A 25,242-nucleotide genomic window follows, 5' to 3' on the forward strand; every position below is an offset into this window, starting at 1 on the left:
GTAGAGTGGGAGAGAAAGCTGGAGTCTGCGCGGGTGATGTGCAAGTCTCTCAATGGTCTCGGTGCCACTGTAGGACCTTTGTCTCCAGCTGTGCCTTATGTTTGCTGCTCCAAGGAAGAAAATACTAGTGTATGTGTCAGGACAGGGGTGTGAGCGCAGTTCTGGGGACATAACTGTATCACTGTTTTCAGCCAGTCTTCTGTTGTTAATACAATTGGATTGCCATTCTAAGAAGTCCTGGGAAGACAGGGAGGGAGTTCTGTGGGTACAGTGCTTGTTGTGTGACCATGAGACCCAGAGTTTGAATGCCAAGAATCCACATAAAAGAAACCAGGCACAACAGCATGCATGAGCCTGTAAGCCACTGCGTGGAGAGAAGACAGAGGCAGAGACAGATCCCTGGATCAGTAGCCAGCAAATCTAGCCTGATCAGTAGCTCCAGGTTCAGTGAGAGATCCTTTCTCAAAAACAATAAATAAAATGGAGAGCGACTAAGGAGGACAGTCATCATTGATCCTGGCTGCTGCTTGTATGGGTGAATACACACGCATGACCATGTACATACACACACACACACACGAGTATATCCACAAAGTCCCTAGAGCCCCTAACTCCTGGGAATTCTTGAGGAGTAGCTCACATTGCCTTCAGCGTGGCTTTCAAATCCAGTGTTTTCAGTTCTGCTAAGTTAGCTACTGCTTGCAACATTTTGATGCTATTTTATCTCTATCTGACTTTGTTATTTGCATGTAATACTATCTATGTGACTCCATATTTGTGCATATCATCTCCTCTTGGCAACTCTGCTGGTGGTATTATAAATGGCTCTTGTCAGATCAACCAACTGCAGATTAAACAGTAGAAATTATGAATGAAAGTAAAAGGCATCAAAGAATAGCCAGAAGTGGGCAGTTACTAGAGAGTAAAACTTTGAATGGGACATGGTGAGGGTCTTATTTGAGAGGTTTTAGCCTGGGTACAAGCCCCTGTCTGTAGTTGGTGGGCCATTGAAATTCTCCTGGACATTTCTGGTCTCTCAATCTTAATCTCAGAGAACAGATCTCTGGAGATCACATCCTGGGAAAGCGAAGGGAGACAGATCAAGGTGAGAACTAGGGAAGGGAGCCTCAGATGCTGTGTACAGCCTCTGCCCAAATCCCTGACTGACTCATGAATTACAATCCAGACCTGAAGAAGCCCCACATCCCCCACCAGGGCTTGCACTTTGAGGTTAGCCAAGTTAATGGCCTGCTAAACAAAACTAAGAAGCCAGTGATTTCGCATTGTCTAGGATGTAACCCAAAACTATTTGATGGATAACAAAACAGGAAATTGTGAACCATTTTCAAGAAAAAGCATTGAAGAACACCCTGAAGATGACCCAACTTGGAATTGGTGGAAATGAATTTTGAAATAGCTTCTACAGTTATGATAAAGGATGTAAAAGAACACTCTTTCTTTGGCTTGTGGATTTGGTTTGATTTTTGTCTTGGGGGGTTTGGGTTTATTTCTTTTTCTCTTCCCTTTCCTCCTCCTCCTCTTCCTTCTCCTCCTTCTTCTTCTTCTCCTTCTTCACCTTCTTCTCCTCCTCCTCCTCCTCCTCTTCTTCTTCTCCTTCTTCTTCTCCTTCTGCTTCTTCTCCTTCTTCTCCTTCTCCTCCTCCTTCTCCTCCCTCTTCTTCTCCTTCTCCTTCTTCTTCTTTTTCTTCTTCTCCTCCTTCTTATTCTTATTCTTCTTTTTTTGTTGTTGTTTTTTTCAAGACAGGGTTTCTCTGTATAGCCCTGGCTATCCTGGAACTCACTTTGTAGATCAGGGTGGCCTTGAACTCAGAAATCCGCCTGCCTCTGCCTCCGGAGTGCTGGGATTAAAGGCGTGCACCACCACGCCCGGCGTCTTCTTCTTTTTTAAATAGAATCCCTTACCCAGGCTGTTCTCAAGCTTGCAGCAATCCTCCTGCCTCATCTTCCCAAGTGCTGGATTGCAGGTATAGGCTCAACAAAGCATCTATTTTAGTGAAGATAGATGTAATTGGTCCTCCTTATGTGTAGGTTCCACATTAATTGATTCAGAGACTCGGGTCCGAGGCATATGCATTGAGCATGGCCTTTTCTTCCTCCTCATCTTCACACTGCTCACATTGCCTTGGGTACTATACGTAATAAGCAATGATTTAAATGCAGTGTACCTGGAGATGCACATAGGTTCAGTGCAGAGGATCTGCTGCTTCATAAAGGAAGCCTGAGCCCCCACAGCTTGGCTGGGGCAGGAAGTCCTGGAAGCAGTCCTTCACAGACAGGGGACAGCGGGCTAGGAGGTGTCCAAAGAAACAGAAAACTATAAAGGAAAAATACAGAAGGAAGGAGCACTGGAGGGGACAGTTTCTGTTATTGTTGTTGTTTGAGATTATGTTTCTCTGTGTAGCCCTGGCTGTCCTGGAACTCACTCTGTAGACCAGGCTGGCCTCAAAATGCTGCCTGCCTCTCCCTCCCCGGTGCTGGGATTAAAGGTGTGCACCAACAACAATGACAATTTTGAAAATAGAAATCAAGCCTCTGGGTAGGCTTAGCAGTAAAATAGAGATTGAAAAATGAATCTTTAAAAAAGTTAAAAAAGGGGCTGGAGAGATGGCTCAGTGGTTAAGAGCACCGACTGCTCTTTCAAAGGCCCTGACTTGAAATCCCAGCAACCACATGGTGGCTCACAACCATCCGTAATGAGATCTGACGCCCTCTTCTGGTGCATCTGAAGACAGCTACAGCGTACTTAGATATTATAATAATAAATAAATCTTAAAAAAAAAATTTAAAAGACTGAAAGTTAGGTTATTAGAGCCCAGGCCTGTGGGACAAGTTCTGAAAGGGCTGCCCTCAGTAACTACCCAAGGGAAGGAGATGAGAAATGCAGTGTATCCCGGGTGCTGTGGGACATTGTGTGTAACTAGAAGAGGAGAAACAGAATGGGGCAGAAGCACAAGTTACAGAGAAGTGGTCAGAGCTGGCTGTGGTGGTGGAGAAACCCCAGCTACTCAGGGACTGGAGCCGGAAGTCTGCAAGTTCAAAGCCAGCCTGGGGACAAAGGAAGTTCCAGGCCAAGCTAGCCAGCTTAGTGAGGTAGCTCAATGGTAGAAAGTTCTGGGTTCAATTCTCAGCTCTACTCAAGAGAAAAAGTGTGGGTGTGTGTGTGTATATACGCTGTACACATACACACGGACACACACACACACAGAGTTTCACACCCTATAAAGATATTGAGAGTGTCAGAAAAGGTGACTAGAATCAAGCAGCTAGAGGGAACGAGAGAAAAGAACACAATCCATGCAGAAGAAAAATATTTAAAATAAGGGTGTCCTGTCCTTTGAAATAATGAAAGCATGAAATACTGACACTTTCTCTAAAAATGCATGGAAAAGAACACGTGATCACTGACGTTTGGTACGGTTTCAGGAGGCTGCAGGAGACGTCCTCAGGTAGTCATGTTAGCCCGAAGTCTCCTGAAAGCTCTGAAATGAGGAGAAAATGATATTTTAAAGTTACATGAAATTATAGTAAATTTTTAAGTTTTCCTCTTTGTTTTAACCAAGTTACCAAATTCAGCCTTACTTTATTGTGCTCAGCAGCAAAAAGAGATCCAAGCTAGTGAGTGACTGTCCCAAGTCACTGACCAATTCTCTCTGCCAGCCCTGTGGTACTGTACTGCAGAAAGCCCTAGAAGCAGTCCTTGCATTTTCTCCTAAAACCCTAATGGATGAGAAATGTACTACCTTCTGAGACAGTCTGTTCTGGAAGCTGAGCAACGTATTCTTCATGAACCAGATTTCGTCCCTCTATGATGTTTGCCATAGTTTCTGGGAGTAACAACATTATACATTCACAGCTTGAAGTAGGTAAGCCAGGGTCTGAATGTCCTCTTGGCTGTTTATTAGACATTGTAAACCTTTCCAACCTTCAGTCCTGCCATCCCAAAGCAAACCTTGATGCTTTCATGAGCTGTAAGTTAGATGCAGCATAAAGGGCATCACAAAGCCCTTGGCATGTGGAAAGCTGGTTGTTAATGTGTGGGTCGTTCCCACTGGTTCAGTCGGGAAAGCCATCTCCATGTAAGGTTTGAACTGCTGTCTCACCCAGTGTCTTAACTTGAGCTGTCCTGAGACAAGCATCAAAGCCTGAGCAGTTTAACCTGTGGCCTGTTTCTCATGATGTAGAAGCTGGGTGTTAGGTGAGGGCCCTTCTGGTTTGCAGGCGGACCTCTCATTGTGTCTTAGCTGCCGGGAGCAGCATGGAAGAAAACATTTTCTCTCTTCTTCTTCCACCCTGAGGAACCAACACTGATGACCTAATTCCTCCTCAAGCCCCAGCTCCAGACGCCGCCATCCCATTGTAGAGCAGGGTCCCAAGAGGACACTCAGCCCATAGCAACCAGAGATGGAGGGGATTGGGAGGCCCTTTGAAGCTGAAGGAATAGAATGGCATAGGCATACTGTGAAGGGTTGAAGGCAGAGGCTTATTCCAGGACTGGCAGTGTTGCTTGGTGCTTGGTGGTGTAGGCAGGGACTCAGGATGGGAAGTGAATGAGTGAGGCTAGACAAGTGCTGGCACTACTTGCTGTTTTCACAGACAAAACACAGTGTGGCTGGGGAATCAAGGACCCCATCTCTGTTGACCTTATTTTATCATGGCTTCATAAATACTTACCTGATACAGAGTAAAACTGTAATGGAAGTTATTGATAAGCTGAAGTATATGTTAAATCTATCATTAGTCTACTTAATTTAAAACATGAGTAAAGAATATGTCCAAGGGAAGGAGATAGCCATCTTCATATTTGGAAGGTTGTCCAAGAGGAGTGAAATTAAACCTGGATGAGACTCTGGGTTAACGTTTAGAAATCAGAAAGGGAAAATGTTTGGCTTACCAGAGAAGTAATATTTTTAACAGGTAGAACTGCCTGGCAGCGGGCTGGGACACCTGGGATGAATTAAGTCTCTGAGTCCCTCACTGAGTCCCTTGCTGAGTGCATGCTGCACCTAGATGACAGACAAAGCCATAGGAAATAAGTCTGTGGAGCTATAAAACCAAAAAGCCAATGAGGGCAAGGCTCTCCCTGCAAGAGAGCTGAGCCTCACCAGGCCCTGCCATTGCCATAGTGCTCCAGGCTGTGCTTGCGGGAGACTGCTCCACAGACTCCAGGCAGGGCAGGCCAGTGAACTGTCCCATTACTCTGAGTGCAAACCTGTAGCCTCCTTTCATGGGAGAACTGATTCCTGGCAGCCCACAAAAGCAAGAAAGTGATGGAGAAAGAGGGGATATCTTTTTTTTTGTCCATGCCTCTACCCCATTCTTTTTCCTTCCTTGTATAAACTTCACCATCATCCATTGAGACTCTTTCTTTGTCATATTCTGCAGTGTGGTGTCACGGCCATCTGACACACAGGCTCCTTCTTCAGAACCCTCAGAATTTGGAGCCCTGTTTAAGGCCAGCTGTTCTCTAGCAGGCTGCTTGGCTCTGCTCCTGTTCACACCAGAGCCTTGCACTTCCCGGCTCCTCTCGTACTTCTGGACATCAACACACACAAGCAAGTCCCTGTCCAGAGCACTATTCCTGTCTCCTACCAAACTCCAGGTTGCAGTGCTTGGCCCAGGCAGGGTCCGTCCTTCCCAAACCTTCCTGTCTCCAGAGATTTAGTTAGAGGGCAGGTCGACTCTCTGTACTTAAATACTGGCCTCCTTTGGGATGTTTTTAATATTCTGTGTTTCTGATTTTTAAGTAGTGTTTCCTTTATATTAAGATTACATTCCAAGCAGGAGCTACGTTTCCTTGTGTATCTTTGTAACAGAGCCATGGCCTAGGACATAAAGGTGTTCAATATCTGCTGACTGAATGGATACACAGTTCCTGCTGCATCTCATGTCTGTACCTCCACAAGACAGAAGATAGAAGACAAGTGTCACTAGCAGAGCTGGCTGGGTGGGTAGTTCAAACCCCCTTTGACTCGTGTCCAATCGACCTGTACTAGTGAACTTGGGTTCCAAGTGTAAGCCTGTCTCTTAGCTCCTGCAGTGGCTCCTCCTCCCCCCACCACTGCTAATGCCCTTTGGTTTTCTGTCCGTTTTCTAATGCCCTCACCTCAGTTGACCCCATAAGTGAGTCTTGTCTTTTTAAGCTTTCCTTATTTGATTAGGACCCGCAAATAGGAATGCAGAGCCTTGGATAAAAGAAGTTAGAAAGAAAGTTCCTGATTGAGTGAGGCAGCATAGTATGGTGTAGTGCAGTGCAGTGCAGTGCAGTGTCGTGTCGTGTAGTGTAGTAGCATATTGTATCATATAGTGTAGTATATAGTACTAATAGCTAGTGTTGGGGCCACAGTCACGCTCTTAGGACTCTGTTGAGGGAGGGGAAGAGGATTAACACTTGCGGGGGGCACCTGCCACTCAGCATACTGTGCTATGTTTTCATACAGTACCCCGAGCCCATGGTGACTATGGAGTAGGCCTTGCTGTGTGTGTTCTATAGGAGAGGAAGGGAGAGGTCCATGCACAGGGTCACACAGGAAGCAAGCAGCAAGGCCAAGCAGACCTAGAATAGAATTCCAACCTCAAGGCTCTCTGGCTTTTAAACCCCTCCTGTGCCATTTCAGGGGAACAGGATTTTTTTTTTAAAGAAAAAGTCTGCCTCAACCTGGCAGTCCTGCCTCAGCCTCTCAAGTGCTGGGATTAGAGCCGCATGCCACCAGCTGAATTGGCTTCTAATTATATTATTGTTGAGTTAGAAATTTGGGGAGTTAGCTAGGAAATTAATGTCAAAGTGGTAATTTGAATGTAGAAGATCACATTATTTAGTAACCTTGGCATGGCCCTCAGAACCACTAATAGATATAATTAGTAGCTTTGTATCATAGTTTTCCAAAAATTAATAGTACCAGAGAGTGATATTAAAAGAAAAATTAAGCTCTCACCTGCCAGCCCATTTCGATGAAATTTTAACACATCCAAGGAAAATTTGTAATTTTTTTTCACACCCCCTAGTCAGGTTATCTAGAATGCCTGCTTAGGGGATGAACACATGATATAAACCTTATTTATCAAGAGGAGAATGCATTCATGCTTTTTTTTTATATGAAAATGAGCTAGAATAATTTCTTGCCCAGTCTCCTGCCTAGACACGCAGCTCACCCTCATCCTGGCTCACCCACCTCCCTGCTCCACTTCAGTCCACGTCCACAGAACCATCCTCTTTCCTGTGGTTTGCTGCACAGTTCAGCTCAACTGTCAGTAAGGCAATAGCGTAGTCTACACCTTAACAAAAGTCTTCCTCCGGGGAGCTCATCACAGCTGGGAGAGGGGAACGTGCATCTCACCCGGGTACTTCACAACTCAGGCTCTGCGCAGGCGCGCGCGTGTGTGTGTGTGTGTGTGTGTGTGTGTGTGTGTGTGTGTGTGTGTGCAAGCGCGCGCGCATGTGAGCGCACACGTGTGTGCATGTGCAGGCATGTGTGCAGGCATGTGTCAGAGGACAAGTTAAAGGGATTAGGTTTCTCCTTCCATCATGTGTTGATAGACTGGATTCATTTTATAAAATGCTTAAAGTAGGCCTAAAAATGCCACGGAAGTGTTTATCTTTCTGTCTTCCTAGCCAAGAGCAGGGTATAAGTATCCACTTCCTGTGGTCTTCAGCATCCTTCAATGAGACAGTGAAGTTCCCCTAATAGAAAGCCTGCCTTCCTGATTGCTTATCTCTAGATAGTTCATCTTTGTTTAAAGTGATTTAAAATGATGCTGCATCGTAGTCTAGCTCATGCTTGGTTTGTTTAGTTGTGGTGGTGGTGGGTGGAGTTGTCTGTCTTACTGTTTCCAATGAGTTTCACTTGATTCATTTAGATTTTTAGATTCATATTCATGTATTTATAAAAGAAAAAAAGATTGCTTTGCCTATCTTCTAGTTTTTATTTCTCTTAACTTTTGCCTCTTACCTAATAATTCAGGCCTACTTAGTATGAGCTGATTATAGTGAGTGTCTCTGCCTTACTTACACTGACTCCTCTCTTTCGTTCGTTCTTCCTTTCTTTCTTTCACAATCTGTGTCATCCAGGCTGACCTCACATTTACTATGTAGCTAAGGATGGCACTGAATTCTGATCTCCTGTCTCTACATCCCAGTGTTGTCAGAGCTGAACTGTGTGACTCTTCTTCTTTTTTTTTTTAATTATTTTTTATTGGTTATTTTATTTATTTACATTTCAAATATTATCCCCCTTCCCAGTTTCTCCTCCACAAACGCCCTCTCCCCAAACTGTGTGACTCTTATGCCCAGAAAGTGTAAGAGAGTACATGTCGTGCCCCTCCCCACCCCCCAGAACTGGATTCTGTGCTGTGTGGTCGCTGCCGCGGATCTGTCCTGCACTGGGCAGCGACACATGCACGTGTTTTCAGTTATCCCATCTGCAGCCTCCAAACTTTCAAACATCTGAATCTAGTTCTCACCCTAACAAAAGATGGAGATTCTAGAGAACCACAATCAGTGAAGAACAACCGCCCTGTCACCCCGAGTGAGGTGAAGCAAGGAGGCTGACTGTCCAGTGTTTCTAGCCTTTCCCCCTTGGTGCGCCACCAGAGCGTGTGACCACAACCCCGTGGGCTTCCCTGGGGCCAACCACTCTCAGAGTCGGTTAATGGTGCATGGCAGAGGCATAAGGAGAAGCGTCTTGGACATGCTGGATAGATACAGTGCTCACAGATGCCCTCACTGGTCCTCCTGAATCTGTCAGCAACTGCTCAGGCCTGGCCTTGTGACGGTAAAGGACAGCTGTAATCTTGCCTGCCTGTATTGCTTTTTCTTTTGCTTCGTATCAAAAGTTTCATAAGCTTAGCAGCCTAAGTAGCTCCCGTTTGTATCTCACGGACTGTGTCAGGAGTCTGGGTAGGTTCTGCAGGCTTCTCTGCTCAGGGCCTTTCAGGGCCAAAATCAAGGTGGTGGGCTGGCTCAGTCTTACCGGAATGCTGCCGGGAATTATCCACTTGTAACTTGTTTAGGCTGTTGGCAGAGTTACCTTTCAGCTGTAGGTCTGAGGGTCCCATTTTCTTGCTGGCTGTCAGCCGGGCCACCTTTTCTCCTATAGACCATCCATGATCCTGCTCACAGGACTCTTCCATCTTCTGGCCAGAAATGTCCCATCAGGCCCTTCTCTTGCTTCCTGCTTCTCTGACTTTCTCTTTTGCTGGCAACCAAGGGGACGGACAGGGGTGGGGGTAGGGAGGATGCTTCTGACAGTTTGTGGTTAGAATAGACCCAGAGCTATCTCCATTCGCCAGAAACATAAAGTAACACTGGAGCGGAGAGGAGACAGGGAGGCTATTGTCCACTTCAAACTCAGATAAGGAAGGTGGGCCATCCTTCCCTTATGGATTTACTCACTTGGCCCTCCTTTAATAGGTAACCCTTTCCAGGGAGTATTTATGACTGCCATTTGGTGATCCCCTTAGAACCTTGCATGCAGTGTGTTCAGTACTGCTGCGCTCTCCTGGGTATATCCCCTGTTGGGCCATGAATTAAAGGATCTCTGCTCTCTCCTGCTGGAGGAACCTTTAAGGAAAATGGGGCTTTGTAGGACATCACTGAGGGCGAGTCCTTGAAAGAGACTATGGGACACTTGTGTGTTCCTCTTGTGTCTTTGGGCTTCTTGACTGATGGGCCACACTTCCACCCTGATGTGCTACCTCACCAGAGGCCCAAAGGGGAGGGGCCTGGGTGGGGCGCACTTGATCACAGACCAGAACCTCCTAACCATTAGCCAAAACAGCTATTTGCTCAGCATGTTAATTGCCTCAGGAGTGTCATCATAGTGAGAGGAAGCTGGCTACAGAAATATTTGTCCAGTGAGCTGCTTTCTGCCTAATGAGTTGTCAGATCAAACAATGACTCACATTATTCCACAACAACTCACAACAGTGACACTCTTTGCTGTTTGGAGTGTTTGTGAAGCTCTGTTTATTTATGATCAACCAGAGACTAAACAGTAGGCACGTGTGAAGTCAGTGAGCTTCCTCAAAACAACTTAAAAGTAGCTATATTATAATAAAATTAACATTTTTAGAGGAAAAAAACCCATCAATGAGAGAAAAGTGCATTCCAGAGAACCCTCACTTTTAAAGCACTTGATTGCCAGGTTCTCTAAAGAAACTGGAGGGACCTCAGAACTGCAGAGAGCAATAAAGAAACTATGGGAAAGTCATTTATAATGTAAAATTTTGGAAGACTGGATGTATATAGTACAACTTAACCGCAGCTGAGTAGAGATATCAATGTTGGAAACAGAAGTCATAGACGGAGTCCATTTCTTTGATAGGAACTGGATCTCCTGTAAATGCTGCAGCCCGGGAACTGATCCTCACTCACCAGCACACAGCAGCCGATCCTCACTCGCCAACCAGCACACGGCAGCTAGGCAGTGCTGTGGGCCCACTCTCAGAGTTGAATACACATGCCAGCTTCTCTTATTTGCGCCCTTACCTTTTAACTGTTCTTGTGCATAGAGCTGAATTCACACTATCTGTCTTGTGTGACAGTTTTGAAGATTAGTGAAAATGTACAAGTGATTCCTCAAGCTGCATGGCACACAGATCATAGGGTGGAAATGAACTGTCCAGGCGTCCTCACTCAAGGTTAAGGCTCAGAGTGGCAGGGGCTCGCAAACCTGCGGTGCAAATCCCAATGCTACAGTAGTCTTTCTTGTTGGGTTTGTTTGATTGGTTGGTTTGTTTCAAGCCAGGTTTTCTCTGTGTCGCCTTGGCAATACTGGAACTTGATTTGTAGACAAGGCTGACCTTGACCTCATAGACATCCCTCTGCCTCCTGCCTCCTGCCTCCTGCCTCCTGCCTCCTGCCTCCTGCCTCCTGCCTCCTGCCTCCTGCCTCCTGCCTCCTGCCTCCTGCCTCCTGCCTCCTGCCTCCTGCCTCCTGCCTCCTGCCTCCTGCCTCCTGCCTCCTGCCTCCTGCCTCCTGCCTCCCAAGTGCTGTAAAGGTGTGTGTTACCGTTGCCCACCTCAGATTCTGCGATTTAACTCTAAATTTCAAATTACTTCCAAATTCCCCTGCCATGTATATGGGTGTTCATGTGCATATATATATGCACATATTTCTGCCTTGGTGAACATCACCATAAGCAGGCTGTTAGATGATTATGGAATTAACTGCTATTAATGATCAGATATATTATTTGTGGAGAGTATATTTAGAAAATGTCCTTTGTTCCTTATATACTCAAATTTATAGCGACAGATTTTTTTTCTTATTATTTTGCACGCGCGTGCGTGTGTGTGTGTGTGTGTGTGTGTATGCACATACAAGACTGAGATCAATGTCTGGGGTTGTAGTTGAATGTGTAGCCATACAGTAGAATAGTAGCCTAAACTACTCCCACATACAACAATCTATGTGGATCTCATGAATGAGTGGAGGCAGACCTGCTGTGGGACAGCTCCCTCCCTCATGTGAGAAACAGGTGGGAAGGCGTTTTCAGTGCCTTAACCGCTCTCCGAGGGCAGTTGATGTATGCCTTGGAGAGTGTCTGAAGCCCTTAGTGCTGTTAGACTGGATGCTGAGGCTTCAGAACTCCGGGCGGCAGGCCTAGCTATGTAAAGTGTTTACATTACAGCCCATCTATCGTGGAAAAGACTGGCATGTGTTTATAGATGGGCTTGGGAAAGTATTTAGGTCATTCTTGCAACCAGGAGGCCCATAATCAAGTTTTTATGCTTTTCCCTGGAGATGTATGTTGCCAAGACTCACTCTGAGACACAGCATGCCTGCCCATGCTAGACTCTCAAAGCAGCCCATCCGCATCTTTGAATGAGTTGTAGTTTCTTCTAGAAAGGCAGATTTGGACATGGCAGGGCCCTTTTCAGAGCTCATGATCTAGCTCTTTTCAAGTTAGTGGGACCCCAATATTTGGTCTTGAGTTGAAATACTAGAAACCAATCCTACAGAGATTTTTAACTACATAAGCCTTCTGAAGCTGCGTCTTTGATGCATATGTACATTTTTAATTTCTTGCTTCCAGTTTCTGCAGACCAGTTCTCTTTGTAGTCAGCTTCACTGTAATCCCATCACGAAGTGTTGATCTTTTAGTAACCTTTATTGAAGCCACATATTAATCCACATTCCCTCACGGTAACAGACGGTTTGTATCAGCCATCTCATGCAGCTCCACTCAAGCCCCATGTGGAGCTAATAAACCATGCAATAACTAGCCGTGTGTGTGCACGCACGTGCACATGTGCGTGCGTGTGTGCGTGTGTGTGTGTGCATGTGTGTGCATGTGTATGTGTTGTCTAAAGTGAATTTCTCTTCTGCCAAAACCTAAATGACAAAATGATTCCTAAACCCCAGAGTCTTTCTTGACCTAGAAAAGTTGTGTTTAAAAATTAAAACTCAGATTGAGTGCTTGGATATGAAAACTGAATTCTCTGCTTAGTAGGGGGACAGTCACTGAGCAGAGCTCTCAGAAATACACTCACACTTACTTTCAAATTCCATCTCTGGAGTTGCAGAGGGCGGGTACCTGCTGACGTAGCTGCACTCCGTCCCCACGCTGTGTAAACCGGTTCATCCCAAGCCCTTAGGAGCTCCAACATGGAGATCAGCCTGTCTCACTTGGTAAATCTCACAGCCACTAGAGAGGCCTCGGGATGTGATGGCACACTGTAATTTTATACAAAAAAGGGAGGGTGGGGAAGGAACTAGGCCCTGGGATTTGGCAGAGCTGTAGATGGTGCTGCGGTCTGCATGTGCTCGGCTTTAGCTGTCTTTCTGTCTGTTCCATGACTGTACAGCCAGCTCCCTCCTCCAGGCTGTTCTTTTGTGCCCAGACAATGCTGTTTCTTAGTTCATCCAGGGAAACCACACCTCACTTGTCCGTTCCCATCTCGCTATGATCTTCATGCTCTTTTCCCCCCAGTCACCTACAACCACCAAAGTGCAGAAAGACTTAATTGCTTCCATGACATCGTAGACCAATCAGAGGAAGCTGAACTTCAGGCTAATTGAAACCAAAATTCTACTCACTGCCCTGCCTCTGGGTGGTGACCCAGGAAGACTTGTTACAAAAGGTGTTTATTTCAGAGCCTAATTTGAGGCAGTTAGACCCAAAGTGATATTCTATTTGCTGGTTCCTTGTCCTTGCCCTCCCGAGTAGGGAGAGGCAGAAGTAGCTGGATATAGGGAAGTGGTACTGCTTGTAGTCAGTGACTTTGGTGGGCTTTGATGGAACCGAGGCAAGGTCCCATAGAGAAAACAGCTACTGGCTCAAACTTGTCTTCCTGGCTTTAACTGGTGATCCTCCTGCCCAGACTTCCCTGGTGCTCTAGAGCAGACCTCAGAAGCCCTGTTCTCTGGAAGTGAGACACGTCATATTGGTCAAGATTCTCTAGAGAAACAGAACTAATGGTGTGTGTCTCTGTGTGTGTGTGTATTCCACACATATTATATATAGTATTACATATTATATAATATGGAACTTATTAGAGTGGCCTACAGGCTGTGGTTCAGCTTGTTCAGCAATGGCTCCCTCCCAACAGAAAGTCTAAGAATCAAATAGTTGTTTGGTCCATGAGGCTGGGTATCTCAGCTGGTCTTCAGTATCTGTCAGAATCCAGGAGATATAGGCTTCGATGCCAGAGAACGGGAATGAACAAGGACAAGCAGACAAAAAGCAAGAGCTTCCTTCTTCCATGTCCTCTATGTGGGCTGCCACCAGAAGGTGTGGCCCAGATTTAAGGTGAAAAAACATGGGATGCTGAAATTGGGTGTGGTGGCACATGCCTATAATCAAACATATGGGAGGCAGAAGCAGGAAATTAGGGATTCAAGGCCAGCCTGGGCTACATAGCAAGTTTCAGGGCAGCCTGGGCTACATGAGACTTTGTTTCGAAAAAAAAAATAGTATTAATGTATTGAAGACAATGAGAGGAAAGTATGTATGGGCAAACTCTGGAATTTAATGAACGTGGGTAAGATTGAGTGGCAGAAATGGCGAGCCAGGTGGCGCACTCCTTTAGCCCCAGCACTCGGGAGGCAGAGGCAGGGGATCTCTGAATTTGAGCCAGCCTGGTCTACAGAGTGACTAGCCAGGGATACACAGAGAAACTCTGTCTTGGAAACAAAAAAACAAAAAACCAAAAAAAGAAGAGTGAAAGACAATTGGATTCTCCTGTCCCAGGACCATGAGTGCCGCTGAAGGGGTTGGGGGGAGTGGCAGTGGGAAATGTTAGCAGCAGCATTTAGGAAGATGGCCGTGGGGGAGAAAAAGCGGAAGCAGTTGCTATGGAGACCAGGCATTGGGGCTCTTTCATTAGCAACCAATGGCACTTTAGACTTCTTTGGTAGTACTTAGCAATAAACAGAGTTTATATAGAAACATATATGATAGGAGCTCTTTTTTTTTCCCTTGAGACCAGGTCTCATGTACCCCAGGCTGACCTTAAACTCTGTATATAGCCCAAGATGGCCCTCAAGTTCTGGTCCTCCTGCATCAACCTCCTGAGTACCGGGATTACAGGGCTCTGCTTCCATGCCCAGTTCCCGTGGTGCTGGGGACCAAACCTAAGGCTGTGTGTGTGCAAAGTGATCAGTCAGCCAGCCCCACAATACAGACATCTCTCCTGTATTCTCTGCTGAAGACTGCAGACCCGTGTGGTGGGCGACCTCGGAGCTGTAATCAAGAGGCTCCGCTCTGAGCAAAGGAGATGCCATGTTCCTTTGTGAGCCTTGCTTCTTCCTTTATGGAGTCTGTAAAGGCGGCAGTCCATGGCCTCCCTGCCCTGTCGAATCCTGAAGTGCTAGCTCAGCACAGTAGTGCAATGCTACAAACACTTAAGGCCTCAGTGGAGGCTTGGCGTTCCCACATTTTCATTTCTTTGCCTAAAATCAGACTAAAGAGAATTTTTCACTGTGGTCTCTGAAAACAACTCAACACCCACCGTCCATTGTGAAGCCCGAGAGGCAGCTGACTGTGTGTTGGCCCAGAGACACGCAGTTTCATGCTATTCCGCATAGGTCTTTTTTTTAATATTTAATATTTTTCAGTATGAATCACAGGTGAAATTTTCATGCCATGTGTAAACAATTTCACTTCTTATTGAAACAATGAATCCAGGAATGTCATTTTGGGATATCAGCCATTTTGCTTTTATCAATGTATGGAAAAAAATGCTTTTATATTAATACAAAGAATGATGTCATTTAATATGGAGTAGATCTTATAATTCAAGGCTAGCAAATCTCAGGAGGTGATTTAGGTCACCAAGCTAGGTTTGAAGGGAAGAGAATTTTTTCCTCTGACCTCCTGAATGCTGTTACCAATTTTCTCCTCAGTCAGTGGAGTGGATACAATAGAAGGAACAGCTTGTGGAAAGCAGGCTCTCACTGGTTCTGTGTGTACCGATGAGTCCTGGGGAATTTCCCACTGGCTTCAGTCCTAGCCAGGGCACCTTCTAGTTCTAACAGCATGTTTCTGCCTTCTTATTTGATGGATGTATTCACTCAGAACATCCTAGACGCTCACTTGTGTTACGGGAGTCTCCTTTAGAGTCTCAGTTCTAGAGAGTAAACTGTTTTAAGTATTACTCAGAAAATCAACTGAGTGCTGAATGATCATGGATTAAATTAATCGTTTGGTAAAGTTTTACTTAACTCTTAAATTCACTTTTTCTTTCTTTTATTTTTGTGCTGCTAGCGATAAAAACCTCAAGAAGCCCCCCTCACGCTCACACACAAAACACAGTGAGCGTTGTAGAGAAACCTAGAGTGCGGCTCCCAGCGACACTAATACATGTCATTTGATTTTCTTTGAGGGGCTGGAGAGAAAATGATTCAGTTCTCAGGAGTAGCAGTGCTCTTGCAAAAACCAGGGTGTGAGTCTCAGCACCCATGTAGGGTGGCTCTGGGGGACCCAAATCCACTCCCAACTACACTTATGCAAACATACACAGAAATACCACTTTACACAAAATTAAAAGTAAGAGGGGTGGGAAGGTGGTTCTGTGGCTAAGAGTACGGACTGCTCTTGCCGAGGACCCAGGTTCAGTTTCCAGCACCCACATGGTGGCTCACAGCCCCCTCTAACTGCAGTTCTAAAAGCTCCTATGCCCTTCTTCTGGCCTCTGTGGGCCCAGGCCACGCGTGGCACACCTATATATGTGTAGGCAATATAGTCATACACATACAATAAGAATAAATTCATCTTTTTCTGATTTAAATAGAAGATTTCCTATGAGTTATGTCTATGGTGTTAGAAACACTTACCAAGATCTGGAGTGGAAAAGAGTGCGTGAAGGCCTAAGGTTGACCGTATTGTTTTCAAGTTCGAGGTGTAAGGTGATGGTAAAGAAGAGCCATTAAATGCCGTGCCTCGGCTGTGGTTGGTGTGGCCTTTGTACACTTAAATGTTTGCTCATTTAGGAGTTCACCGTCCTGAGCATTGCCTAGCATCTGCCAAACCATCTTTCAATTCCATTCTCCTTCCATTGCAGCTGAGATACCAGCATGGCCTGGGGACTCCAGACTTGAGGCAAACTCTTCCTAACCTGAAAAACTTCATGGAACACGGACTGATGGTCAGGTGGTGAGTATCTGCTTGCCGGACCCCCACATTGCTCTGTGCCTGCCTGCTGGGCTTTCTGCTGCCGTGAGATAGCCAAAGACATAAAAAGGCAGCCATCTCAACGTGTAGCGTAAGCTCTGCTCTGGCTAAAGCAGCAGGGCACCCTCAGGGTGAGAGGTAAATACTAATGGAGTCCTAGAGTGTGCTTCTGAGGCAGGTGAGGCCGGTCTGACTCCTGGAAGAACAAGCAAAGAACGGGGGCCCCAGGACCAGCAGCCAGAGTTAGAGCCCCAGGGTTGCTACTAAAATGTACCTCATGTTTGGTCACCACGAGCTGTCCCGTGCAGGCGGGCTGCTGATTACAGCCTTAGCAGTAAGTGAGTCACATGACTTGAGGAAGCAGAAACTCTGCTCACGCCATTCAGGGATCCCGAGGCTTGTGTCCTGGAGCGTGGGTGGTGATTTAGCAAATCTTGTAGGTGGGAATCAGCCTGAGAAGGTGGTGGCTGGCAGTGGCCCGTCTCTGAGAAGTCACTCTGGCTTCTGAGCCCAGATGTTCTTGTATAATGTGTGGACTTGAAGTCCGGCCTCTCTGAAACTTGATTTCCTCATGTTGACCTCTGCCTCTGCAGTTAATCCTTAGCAGTTTGCTGTGAGGACGAGGTGCGAGGTGGAAAGTCTAGTATCAGCTTCATTCTCTCTTGTGCCGTGAAGACAGACCCTGGGGATAATGAGAAAATGACATCTCTGGTTGCTCTCTGGCATTTATTTCTGTCCCATATGACCCTCAGAATGACAGATTTTAGACATCTTCCTCTACAAAGATCCCCTCTTAACCAAGTCTTAGCTCAGAATGTCAAATCTTGATATTGACTTCAGTGCCCAAATTCGGTCAAAGAATCAAAGTTTAATGCAAAATAATAACAATACCTGTGTTGACAAAAGTAGCTGCAGATGTGTGTGTGTCCCCTTCCCTGTAACTCTGAGCCGGGCTCTCTGGAGGGTGGTGTAGTCTCCAGCCCGGCCTTCCAGGCATGGAATTCAGGAAGTAGCCTAACTCTAGCCACTAACGATAGCAGGAAAAAGGCAGCTGCAGCATCACCAAGAGTCAACCCCATCCTAAGCACCAAGTGAACCTTCATCACTTACTGTGGGAGCCCTTTTCCCTCTGATAGACAGCACCACCTCTCCCGAGTACCCATGGTCTGTTTCCACACTTCCTGTTCTGTCTCAGAGTTTAACTTCTCTCCAGGGGCTCATGCCTCCTTCTTAATTATTCTAAGATGTAATTGCTGGACGTCTGGACGTGTCTTGAGGATGTGCAATAAACAGCATCCCGCTTCTCCCTTGACATTTGGAACCATTTGAGAGCGAGGATATAAGAGACAGACTAGCGTAATCAAAATGTCAGGTTTATTACTGATAAAGCCTCTTGGAAAAAGTGGCTTTAGATCTGTAATAAAAAGGGTTTGCAAAGACATCACTCAAAATTAAACTTACTCGGAACATTAGCCCAGCTCTCCTACAGAGGAGGCCCTCAGCACACTGCAGAGAGCTGTCAGCTGACTCCCTGGCAGGGCCCACGGAATGCTGAGCCAAGATGTCAGAGTCTGCCCCTAAATCACGCACAGAAAAGTTCTCTAGCGAGAGAGTGCAAGTGGTGGGACAGAGCCCCACGCGGCTCCTGAGGCCCATGTGCTTAGCCATCCCAACCCGTATACAGTTGCCGCTCACAGGGCTCTGTAAAACACCAGGCTTATTGATTTGGAATCTTGCTTTGGAATTTTGTTTGAGTCATTTGGTTGCTTGATGATATTGAGTCTTACCAATCATAAAGATGGCATCTCATGCTGGGTGCGATGGCACGAGCCTGTGATCCTAGCTCCTGAGAAATGAGATGGAGGCAGGTCAGGATTCCACGGTGAGAGTAAAGCGAAGCAGTCCTTCCGCGAGTTTCATATACCCCAGGTGGCTCTCTCAAATGTGTGACTGCCAAATGTCATGGCGTATGCCTGTAACCCCAGCACTGAGGAGTAAAGGCAGAGAGAGAACTGGAAGTCGAAGGTCTTCCTCAGCCAGTTTCATCTACATGAGACCTTGTCTCAAAAAAAGAAAAAGAATCTCCCGTGTCTGGTTTTGGTTTTGTAAGAGCCTCCCACTGGAATGAGGACCTCTGAGGACCTTTCCTCCTCCTGCTCTTTGGAGCGGTTCTTCTGGGAAAGGGCTCAGGCGTGTCTTAACAGTCTGACAGAAGCAGGCAGGAGCTCACTGGAGTTTGCTCACCGAGGGAGCGCTGGTTTGATGTCTCTAATGATTTCAGGACTGGTTGTGTTCTGTAGTTTATGTCCTTGCTAAACTCACTCTGATCTGATTCTGTGTTCTATCAATGTGCCTACTAAGCTCTGTCCCACCCTCAAAGGTCACTGTCCTGAATTATCCTGGTCAGTGTGTGTGTAGCCTCCGACTTCGCTGGCAACTCCTGCCTTCCTCTCCCCACCCCTCTTACTCATCCTGTCTTAGCCACCGGCTTTTCTTATCCAAACAGCAGGACTGGCTCAGCTCACCTCCCTGGTTCTACTTGTCCCATTCTCCGTGTGTGTGTGTGTGTGTGTGTGTGTGTGTGTGTGTGTGTGTGTGTTTATGTGTATGTGTGTCTGTGTGAGAGACAGAGACACAGAGAAAGACAGAGACACAGAAAGAGCACAGCAAGTTATTGCAGCTGTAGATAGTAGGGCCTTCTGAGAGGCCTACAGACAAGCTATGCAAAATACTCACTCACCTCAAGCCCTCCTCCTGCCCTTCCCCACTTGCAAGTCTTTTCAGCAACTCATTCTAAAGCACAGAGAAATGAAATGACTGTGAGTGCCACTGACCCGTGACCCTGCAGCAATAAAGGTGAATCTCAGTCTCCTGGCACTGGCATAGCAAAACCATTAAGCCCTGAACGTAATGTTTACACAGTGCCCGGTGCCTGTCCGTGCCAGCCATGGAGGTGCGTTAACAGGAGCATGCATTAATGGCCACTTTCTGGTCTCTAATGAAAACTAGGTCACTGTTTTCAAGACACAGCACTGGGAAAGTGAGCGCTCCCAATAATTCTAAGTCAAGACCACCGCAGGGGGCCAGGCTCCTCAAGCCTAAACAAAGCTGGAGCAAGCTGGTTCAGCCTCAGGAAATCGGAGAATTTCCCTAAGCCTCTGTAGACTGGGGGTCCATACCCTACCCCAGCTTGTGCTCCTTAGGGCAAAGGCCAAACAAACTCAGCTCCTCCTTGGGGAGACTCTTAATGTCTCAGCTCCCAGGGGAGACTTAACATCTTGTGCAGTGGTTTCCACTGGCAGACAGGTCCTGTGAAGGTGCTGCTGTCTGGCCTGCTGGAGTTGAGGATTGCAGGCTGGTGGAGGGAGGATCCGTGGGTGCATCGTATTCCTTGGGGAAGCATCCAGGTTATATGACAGCTTGTTTTGTTTGATTTTGTAAAGAAAGGACAGTGATAAAGGCTCTTTTAATGAAGTAACTTTTTTCTTGTATATTACAGAATTCTTAACTAATATTGTCACCCTCCACCTGAGCAGTTTAAAGTGGCCCTTTGTCTTCATGCACACTGTGGTGTGGGTGTGGCTCTCACTGGATTTTGACAGCTCTTTCCCAGGTGACCCCTGCTTTCCCATCCTAGTGTCAGAAACCAGCTAGGTGATGCCAGTTTGGCAAGCAGAATTTCAACTTAGAGCCCCATCCCCAAATGCTCTGCTTAAAGTCACCCCTGCCTGTTCTGTTAAAGTCATCCCTTTCTCCTGTTCTCTTCCCACTACAAAGTGGCGTAAGAGTCAAGTCAAGGGGAAGAACACAGACTGTTTGATGCTAACGCCTCTGACCTCAATCTCTGGGCAGGACTAAGGGTGACAGGCCCTGGCTGATGGTGGTGCCATTGAGATTTAAATAAAGGCCCTGCATGCCTCACTTAGCAGTTAGTGTGAATGGATAATGAGTAGCAAGCAGGTCATAGTTATAGACTCTGTTTTTAAAAATTATTCATTCTTTGTTACAGGTATTTTGGTTTTTAACTTACAAATAGGTATTCATGTGTTTCTTGTGTTTTTATGTAATGGCTTACTCTCTTAAACACTAATGGTATAAAATGTTAACTATAACTAAACCTTTCTGCAGACCCAGAGAAAAGCACTCTACAATCTGTTTACCTGTACATATTGGTAGCTTCTACATTCTTATTATTAAAAATCCATTTACTTAAAAACCTTTCTGTATGTATCCTGAGAGAGCCGAGGGCCTTGATCGTGGTTCACAGCTCAAAACTGAGGCTTACAGTTGACTTGACAGAATCACATGACAGCCACAGAGAACAGTCCTTGTCACATGCATGCTGATGTCTCCTCTGTGCCTTCCCTGCGTCTACATCCCTTTGATACTGGGCACCATTATCCTGACACCCGTTATCTTCCTGAGGGCACCCCCAAAGTCGAATCCAGAGTCTTCTAGAATGATACATAGCAAGGCCGGCAGTGTTCTGAAGGAAGCTTACCCAGGTACCTCATAAGCTTTGTAAAACCCATGAGAACTGGAATGCTGGAATCCAGCCTCTGTACAGTCCCTGCTCTGTAGCTAAGAAGCAGGAAGAGAACCCAGGGCGCAGGGCACCCCGGGGCTTGAGCGCACTCACCCGCAGTCTTTGTCTTCCGTGAACACTGCGGTTCTTGAAGTAAGACTTGACAAAAACATGATTTCAAAACCCTCTGTTGTGCTTTATAAAGGAAATTTGTATTCTAAATTTTACTTTTTCTGCCCATAAAACATAAATTCACCATTACCTTCATGCAAGAGAATGTGATACAGCAGAGAAAGAACCCAGCTTGGGGGTCAAAAGGCATGGATGTCGGTTTCTGCTGTATCACTTAAATTTCATAAATTATTTTTTAAATATCAAGTTGTTTTTATTAATAGAACCAGTCCTGTTTCCCAAGCATAGATATGTAGAACAAATGAGATATATCTGCCAAAGGGGTTATAAACCAAAAAAGAACTATATAAAATCGTAAATTGGGCTAGAGAGATGGCTCAGTGAAGAGGGTTTGCCACTCTTCCAAAAGTCCCAAGCAAAGCTGCCAGCACCTGAACTGGGCAACTCACAGGTGTCAGTTAACTCCAGCCAACTCCAGGGGGGTGTGATGCCCTCTTCTGGCCTCTGTAGGTACTGCACTCACTTATGCACCTATACACAGAATTAAATCTTAAAAAACAATGGAGTAAAAAAATAATTAAAAGAAAACCCAATGGAGTAAATTTTCATGCATTTGACAATTCAAGTTTCTCCTATGCATCTTGTGCAGTGCAAGAGATGAAGGGGATTTTCAAAACAAAGCTCATGCTGTCTGGGCCTAGTTCACATTGTCCAAAGTAGCCGTGACAAATTGAATGTTTTGAAGGGCACGCCTTGCAGGACATTCTCACACAGTAGTCTCTCACAGTAGCTGTGACTCAGTAGGTAAGGGGCTCTTCTCTTCACTGGCAGACTCTCCAGACCCTTGCTGCACATGCTCCGCACCCTCCCTGCTCCTCATCCTCCCTGCTCCCACATGCTACAGTCTTGTTTTCCTTTACAAAGAAAGAGAATAGAGCTCAACAGCTTTAAGTAGAAATAGTAGGAAAAGGTCCTTACCCAAGAACTCTGGAACTTAGGGTGGGTGTTTGTTTGTTGTTTGACACAGGTCTGGTGTAGCCAAAGCCGGCCTTAAACTCTTGGCCCCCCTTGAGTGGGAGACTCAAGGGCTGAAATGACAGGTTGGCACACATAGACACAGCTGTTTCAGTAAACATCTGTCTATAGTAAGCAACAGTGCATTCAAAATCACCACTATGCAACAGCAGTCAGAGCTTGGAAGTCCTCCCATCTTACAGACATCTTCCCTCATCCTTTCCCTTAGTCATGCCTGTGCCAGATTCAGAGCGGGGCCTCTGGCAGGTGACCTCCAAGGGACTTAAAACCACAGCTAGCTGATGATAGTCTTTAAATTTAGATCAAGTGACATTGTCTTTGAAGTCTCAAGAGTGCTACTTAAGTGTCACGGCCTGCTTTTGAGAGTATGGCTCTTGGACTGGCGTCCTAATACAAAGGGCGGAGCCCTGTGGAAAGGTAATGAGAGAGGAAGCTTTACTGGAGTTCTTTACTCTTGAGATAGCCTTGATGGGCCATCTCCCTACCTCTGGACTGGAACACACAAGGCATATGGGCATCTGTGGGACTTTAAAAGACCTTGGGGGGGTTGGGGAGACAGGCTCCTTCCATAACTCATTCCAGAGTTTAAACACCCTCACTTCAGGAAATTCTTCCCTATATTTAACTCACAGCCCCCCTCCTGCGGTTAACACCCATTTCCGCTTTCTTCTGTCTTCAGTCAGGATGGAGAACAGCTGTCCAGCATCCTCTGTGCGCAGACCTCTGCCAGTGACAGTTTTTTGTTCACTGGGGCTGCGTTCTCCTCCGCCTGCAAGTCTGATCCAGATTGAAGATGTTTGCTTTGCATGTTTATGTCTAATTTCTGTTTGCTCCTCCTGATTATAAAGTAATATCTACTCAATAAAATGTAGACGGTATGAAAGGTAGCCGCCAAATACTGAGATGGGAACACTGTCAGGACAGACAGTTGTCAAGGCCCCTGCGTGTGTCTGTGTCAGGCCTAAGTAACCAGCATGAGCAGCAAAGGCAAGCAGCAGTTTTCTGGCAGCTGCATTTTATCAGGCGAAAGGAAACAGGTAAGTTCATTTTTAATAACATATTTGATTTAACTCAAATAAGATGCAAATTATCTAGCTAAAATAATACCAACATATACTCACTACTTAAAAATTATTTTCTTAAGACTTCTTTATTTATATGGCTGTATGCATACTTATGTGCACCACATGTCCTGGTTCCTGCAGAGAGGCCAGAAGAGGGCATTGGGTCCCCTGCGACTGGAGTTGAGGTGTTCTAAGCAGCCATGTAAATACTAGGAACCAAACCCAGTCCTCTGAAAGGGCAGCAAGTGCTCTTAACCACTGAATCTTTGCTCTAGACCCTTACCATGACTAATAAGATATTTTAGCTTCCTTTACATCTAGCACATCTTAGAATTGCCATACCTCAAATCAGAACAGCCGTATTGAAAGCCCCGGGTACACGGTACTGTATGCACTGTGAGCTCCATACAGAGATAAATCGCAAAGTGGAAAGTTGGAGCTCAAGCAGAATGCCAGGGACCCCACGCACGCTTTGCTTTATATATAAGGCCTGGATACACACAGGTTGCATGTTATTCAGTCTTAAATGCCCTTCCTTCTCTAGCTTCCTGCTGAGAGAGAGAGAGAGAGACTCCATGCTCTCACTCCCATGTTTTCCTCCCTCCCTTCTCTCCCTGATTCACGTCCTCCATGGTGCCCATTAGATAGAGCCTCTTCTGCAGAAGCATCCAGCTAGCTCCCTTCTCATTGTAAGGTACATAGCACACACTGAGGTGTTATATTTATTTTATTCTCTGGCTACAGGAAACCTGGTAATGATAGGGACCTTCTTTATGCATCTCTTTATTCCAGAGCCTCACGGGCTAAGTAGCAGATACAGGTTCCGAGATGTGCACTAGTGCAAAGCTGGGTGACAGAAGTCCTGCAGTCAGGGTGTGGCTAACAGATTGCTCAGATGGGCATGGCCAGAGGCGCTTCCGAGAAAGAAGTGGCACTTGGATCCGGTTTTTGAGGGTGGTTATGTTTAACTGAATGGGAAGAGAATTCACAGAAAAGGTCACTATTTTTCAGGAGGCCTCCTTTAACACATGCTAACAAGGACTAGCAGATAGCTGCCTCCAGAGTTCATAGTTACAGTAGATTTCAAGAAAGCTTACTGATAAGCTCTTTGCTAACCCAACCCCAAAATGACCACTGGTCATTAATCCCTGGGCTTAAGCTCAGCTTAGAATACAGTTCCTACCTTGTCAAGTTGTGGGTTTCTGCTGAGATCCTTCTCTGTGCTGCTGTACAGCAGTTCTCCAGTGAGTGAGTACTTGAGGGATATATCATTGCAGCCTACCAGAGGTTACGAGGCCAGGAACCCCTCCATCACTCTCCTGACAACCCAGGAGTCCAGACTTATACTTTCCCAACTTACAAATGGAGAAGTCAAGGGCCTGAGGGACAAACTCACTCACAGATGACACATCCGTCAGACCACTAAGATGTGAACAGAGCCGGTGTGGAATCCAGCTTTAATCCTCATCTAAAACAGCCTCTCACGCTGTGTTTAGAATAACGTGTGCTCCACATGCAGGACCCTCCACCTGCTGCTCCAGCAAGGAGATCCTGACATTACTGCCTGCTGTTTTCATCCGGCCCACGGGCTGCACCCTGGCGTTATCCTAGACTCTCCATCTTCAACTTCATTATAAATCTAGAGTTGGGCTGGGGCTGGAGCTCAGTAGTAGAACATTTGCCTTCCACACACAATCCCCAGTACAGCCAAAGCAAACAGATGACAAACCAGGGGTCTGCTCCTAGAGGTGCAGACTTAGGCCCCCTTCCGCCTCACCTTGTTCTTAGTGCTTCTGCTGAGCCTCTTGCTTCTGCACAGCATACTCTGTCCATGCTTGCTTCTGTATCTCTGTTGC

At 46.1% G+C, this 25,242-nt stretch overlaps 1 protein-coding gene across 2 annotated transcripts in view; it reads left to right on the top strand.

Moving 5' to 3' along the window:
* Uvrag (UV radiation resistance associated) overlaps window positions 1-25,242 on the top strand; it is a 265,993-nt gene that overhangs the window by 229,013 nt on the left and 11,738 nt on the right. For both annotated transcript variants that reach the window (XM_029479367.2, XM_021167360.3), the window contains one exon: window positions 16,521-16,612. In XM_029479367.2, coding sequence (XP_029335227.1) covers window positions 16,521-16,612 — 92 coding nt within the window. The remainder of the gene's footprint in view (window positions 1-16,520; window positions 16,613-25,242) is intronic.

Source organism: Mus caroli, unplaced genomic scaffold (assembly GCF_978045245.1).
Source record: "Mus caroli unplaced genomic scaffold, Mus_caroli_1 scaffold_8, whole genome shotgun sequence".
Lineage (NCBI taxonomy): Eukaryota > Metazoa > Chordata > Mammalia > Rodentia > Muridae > Mus > Mus caroli.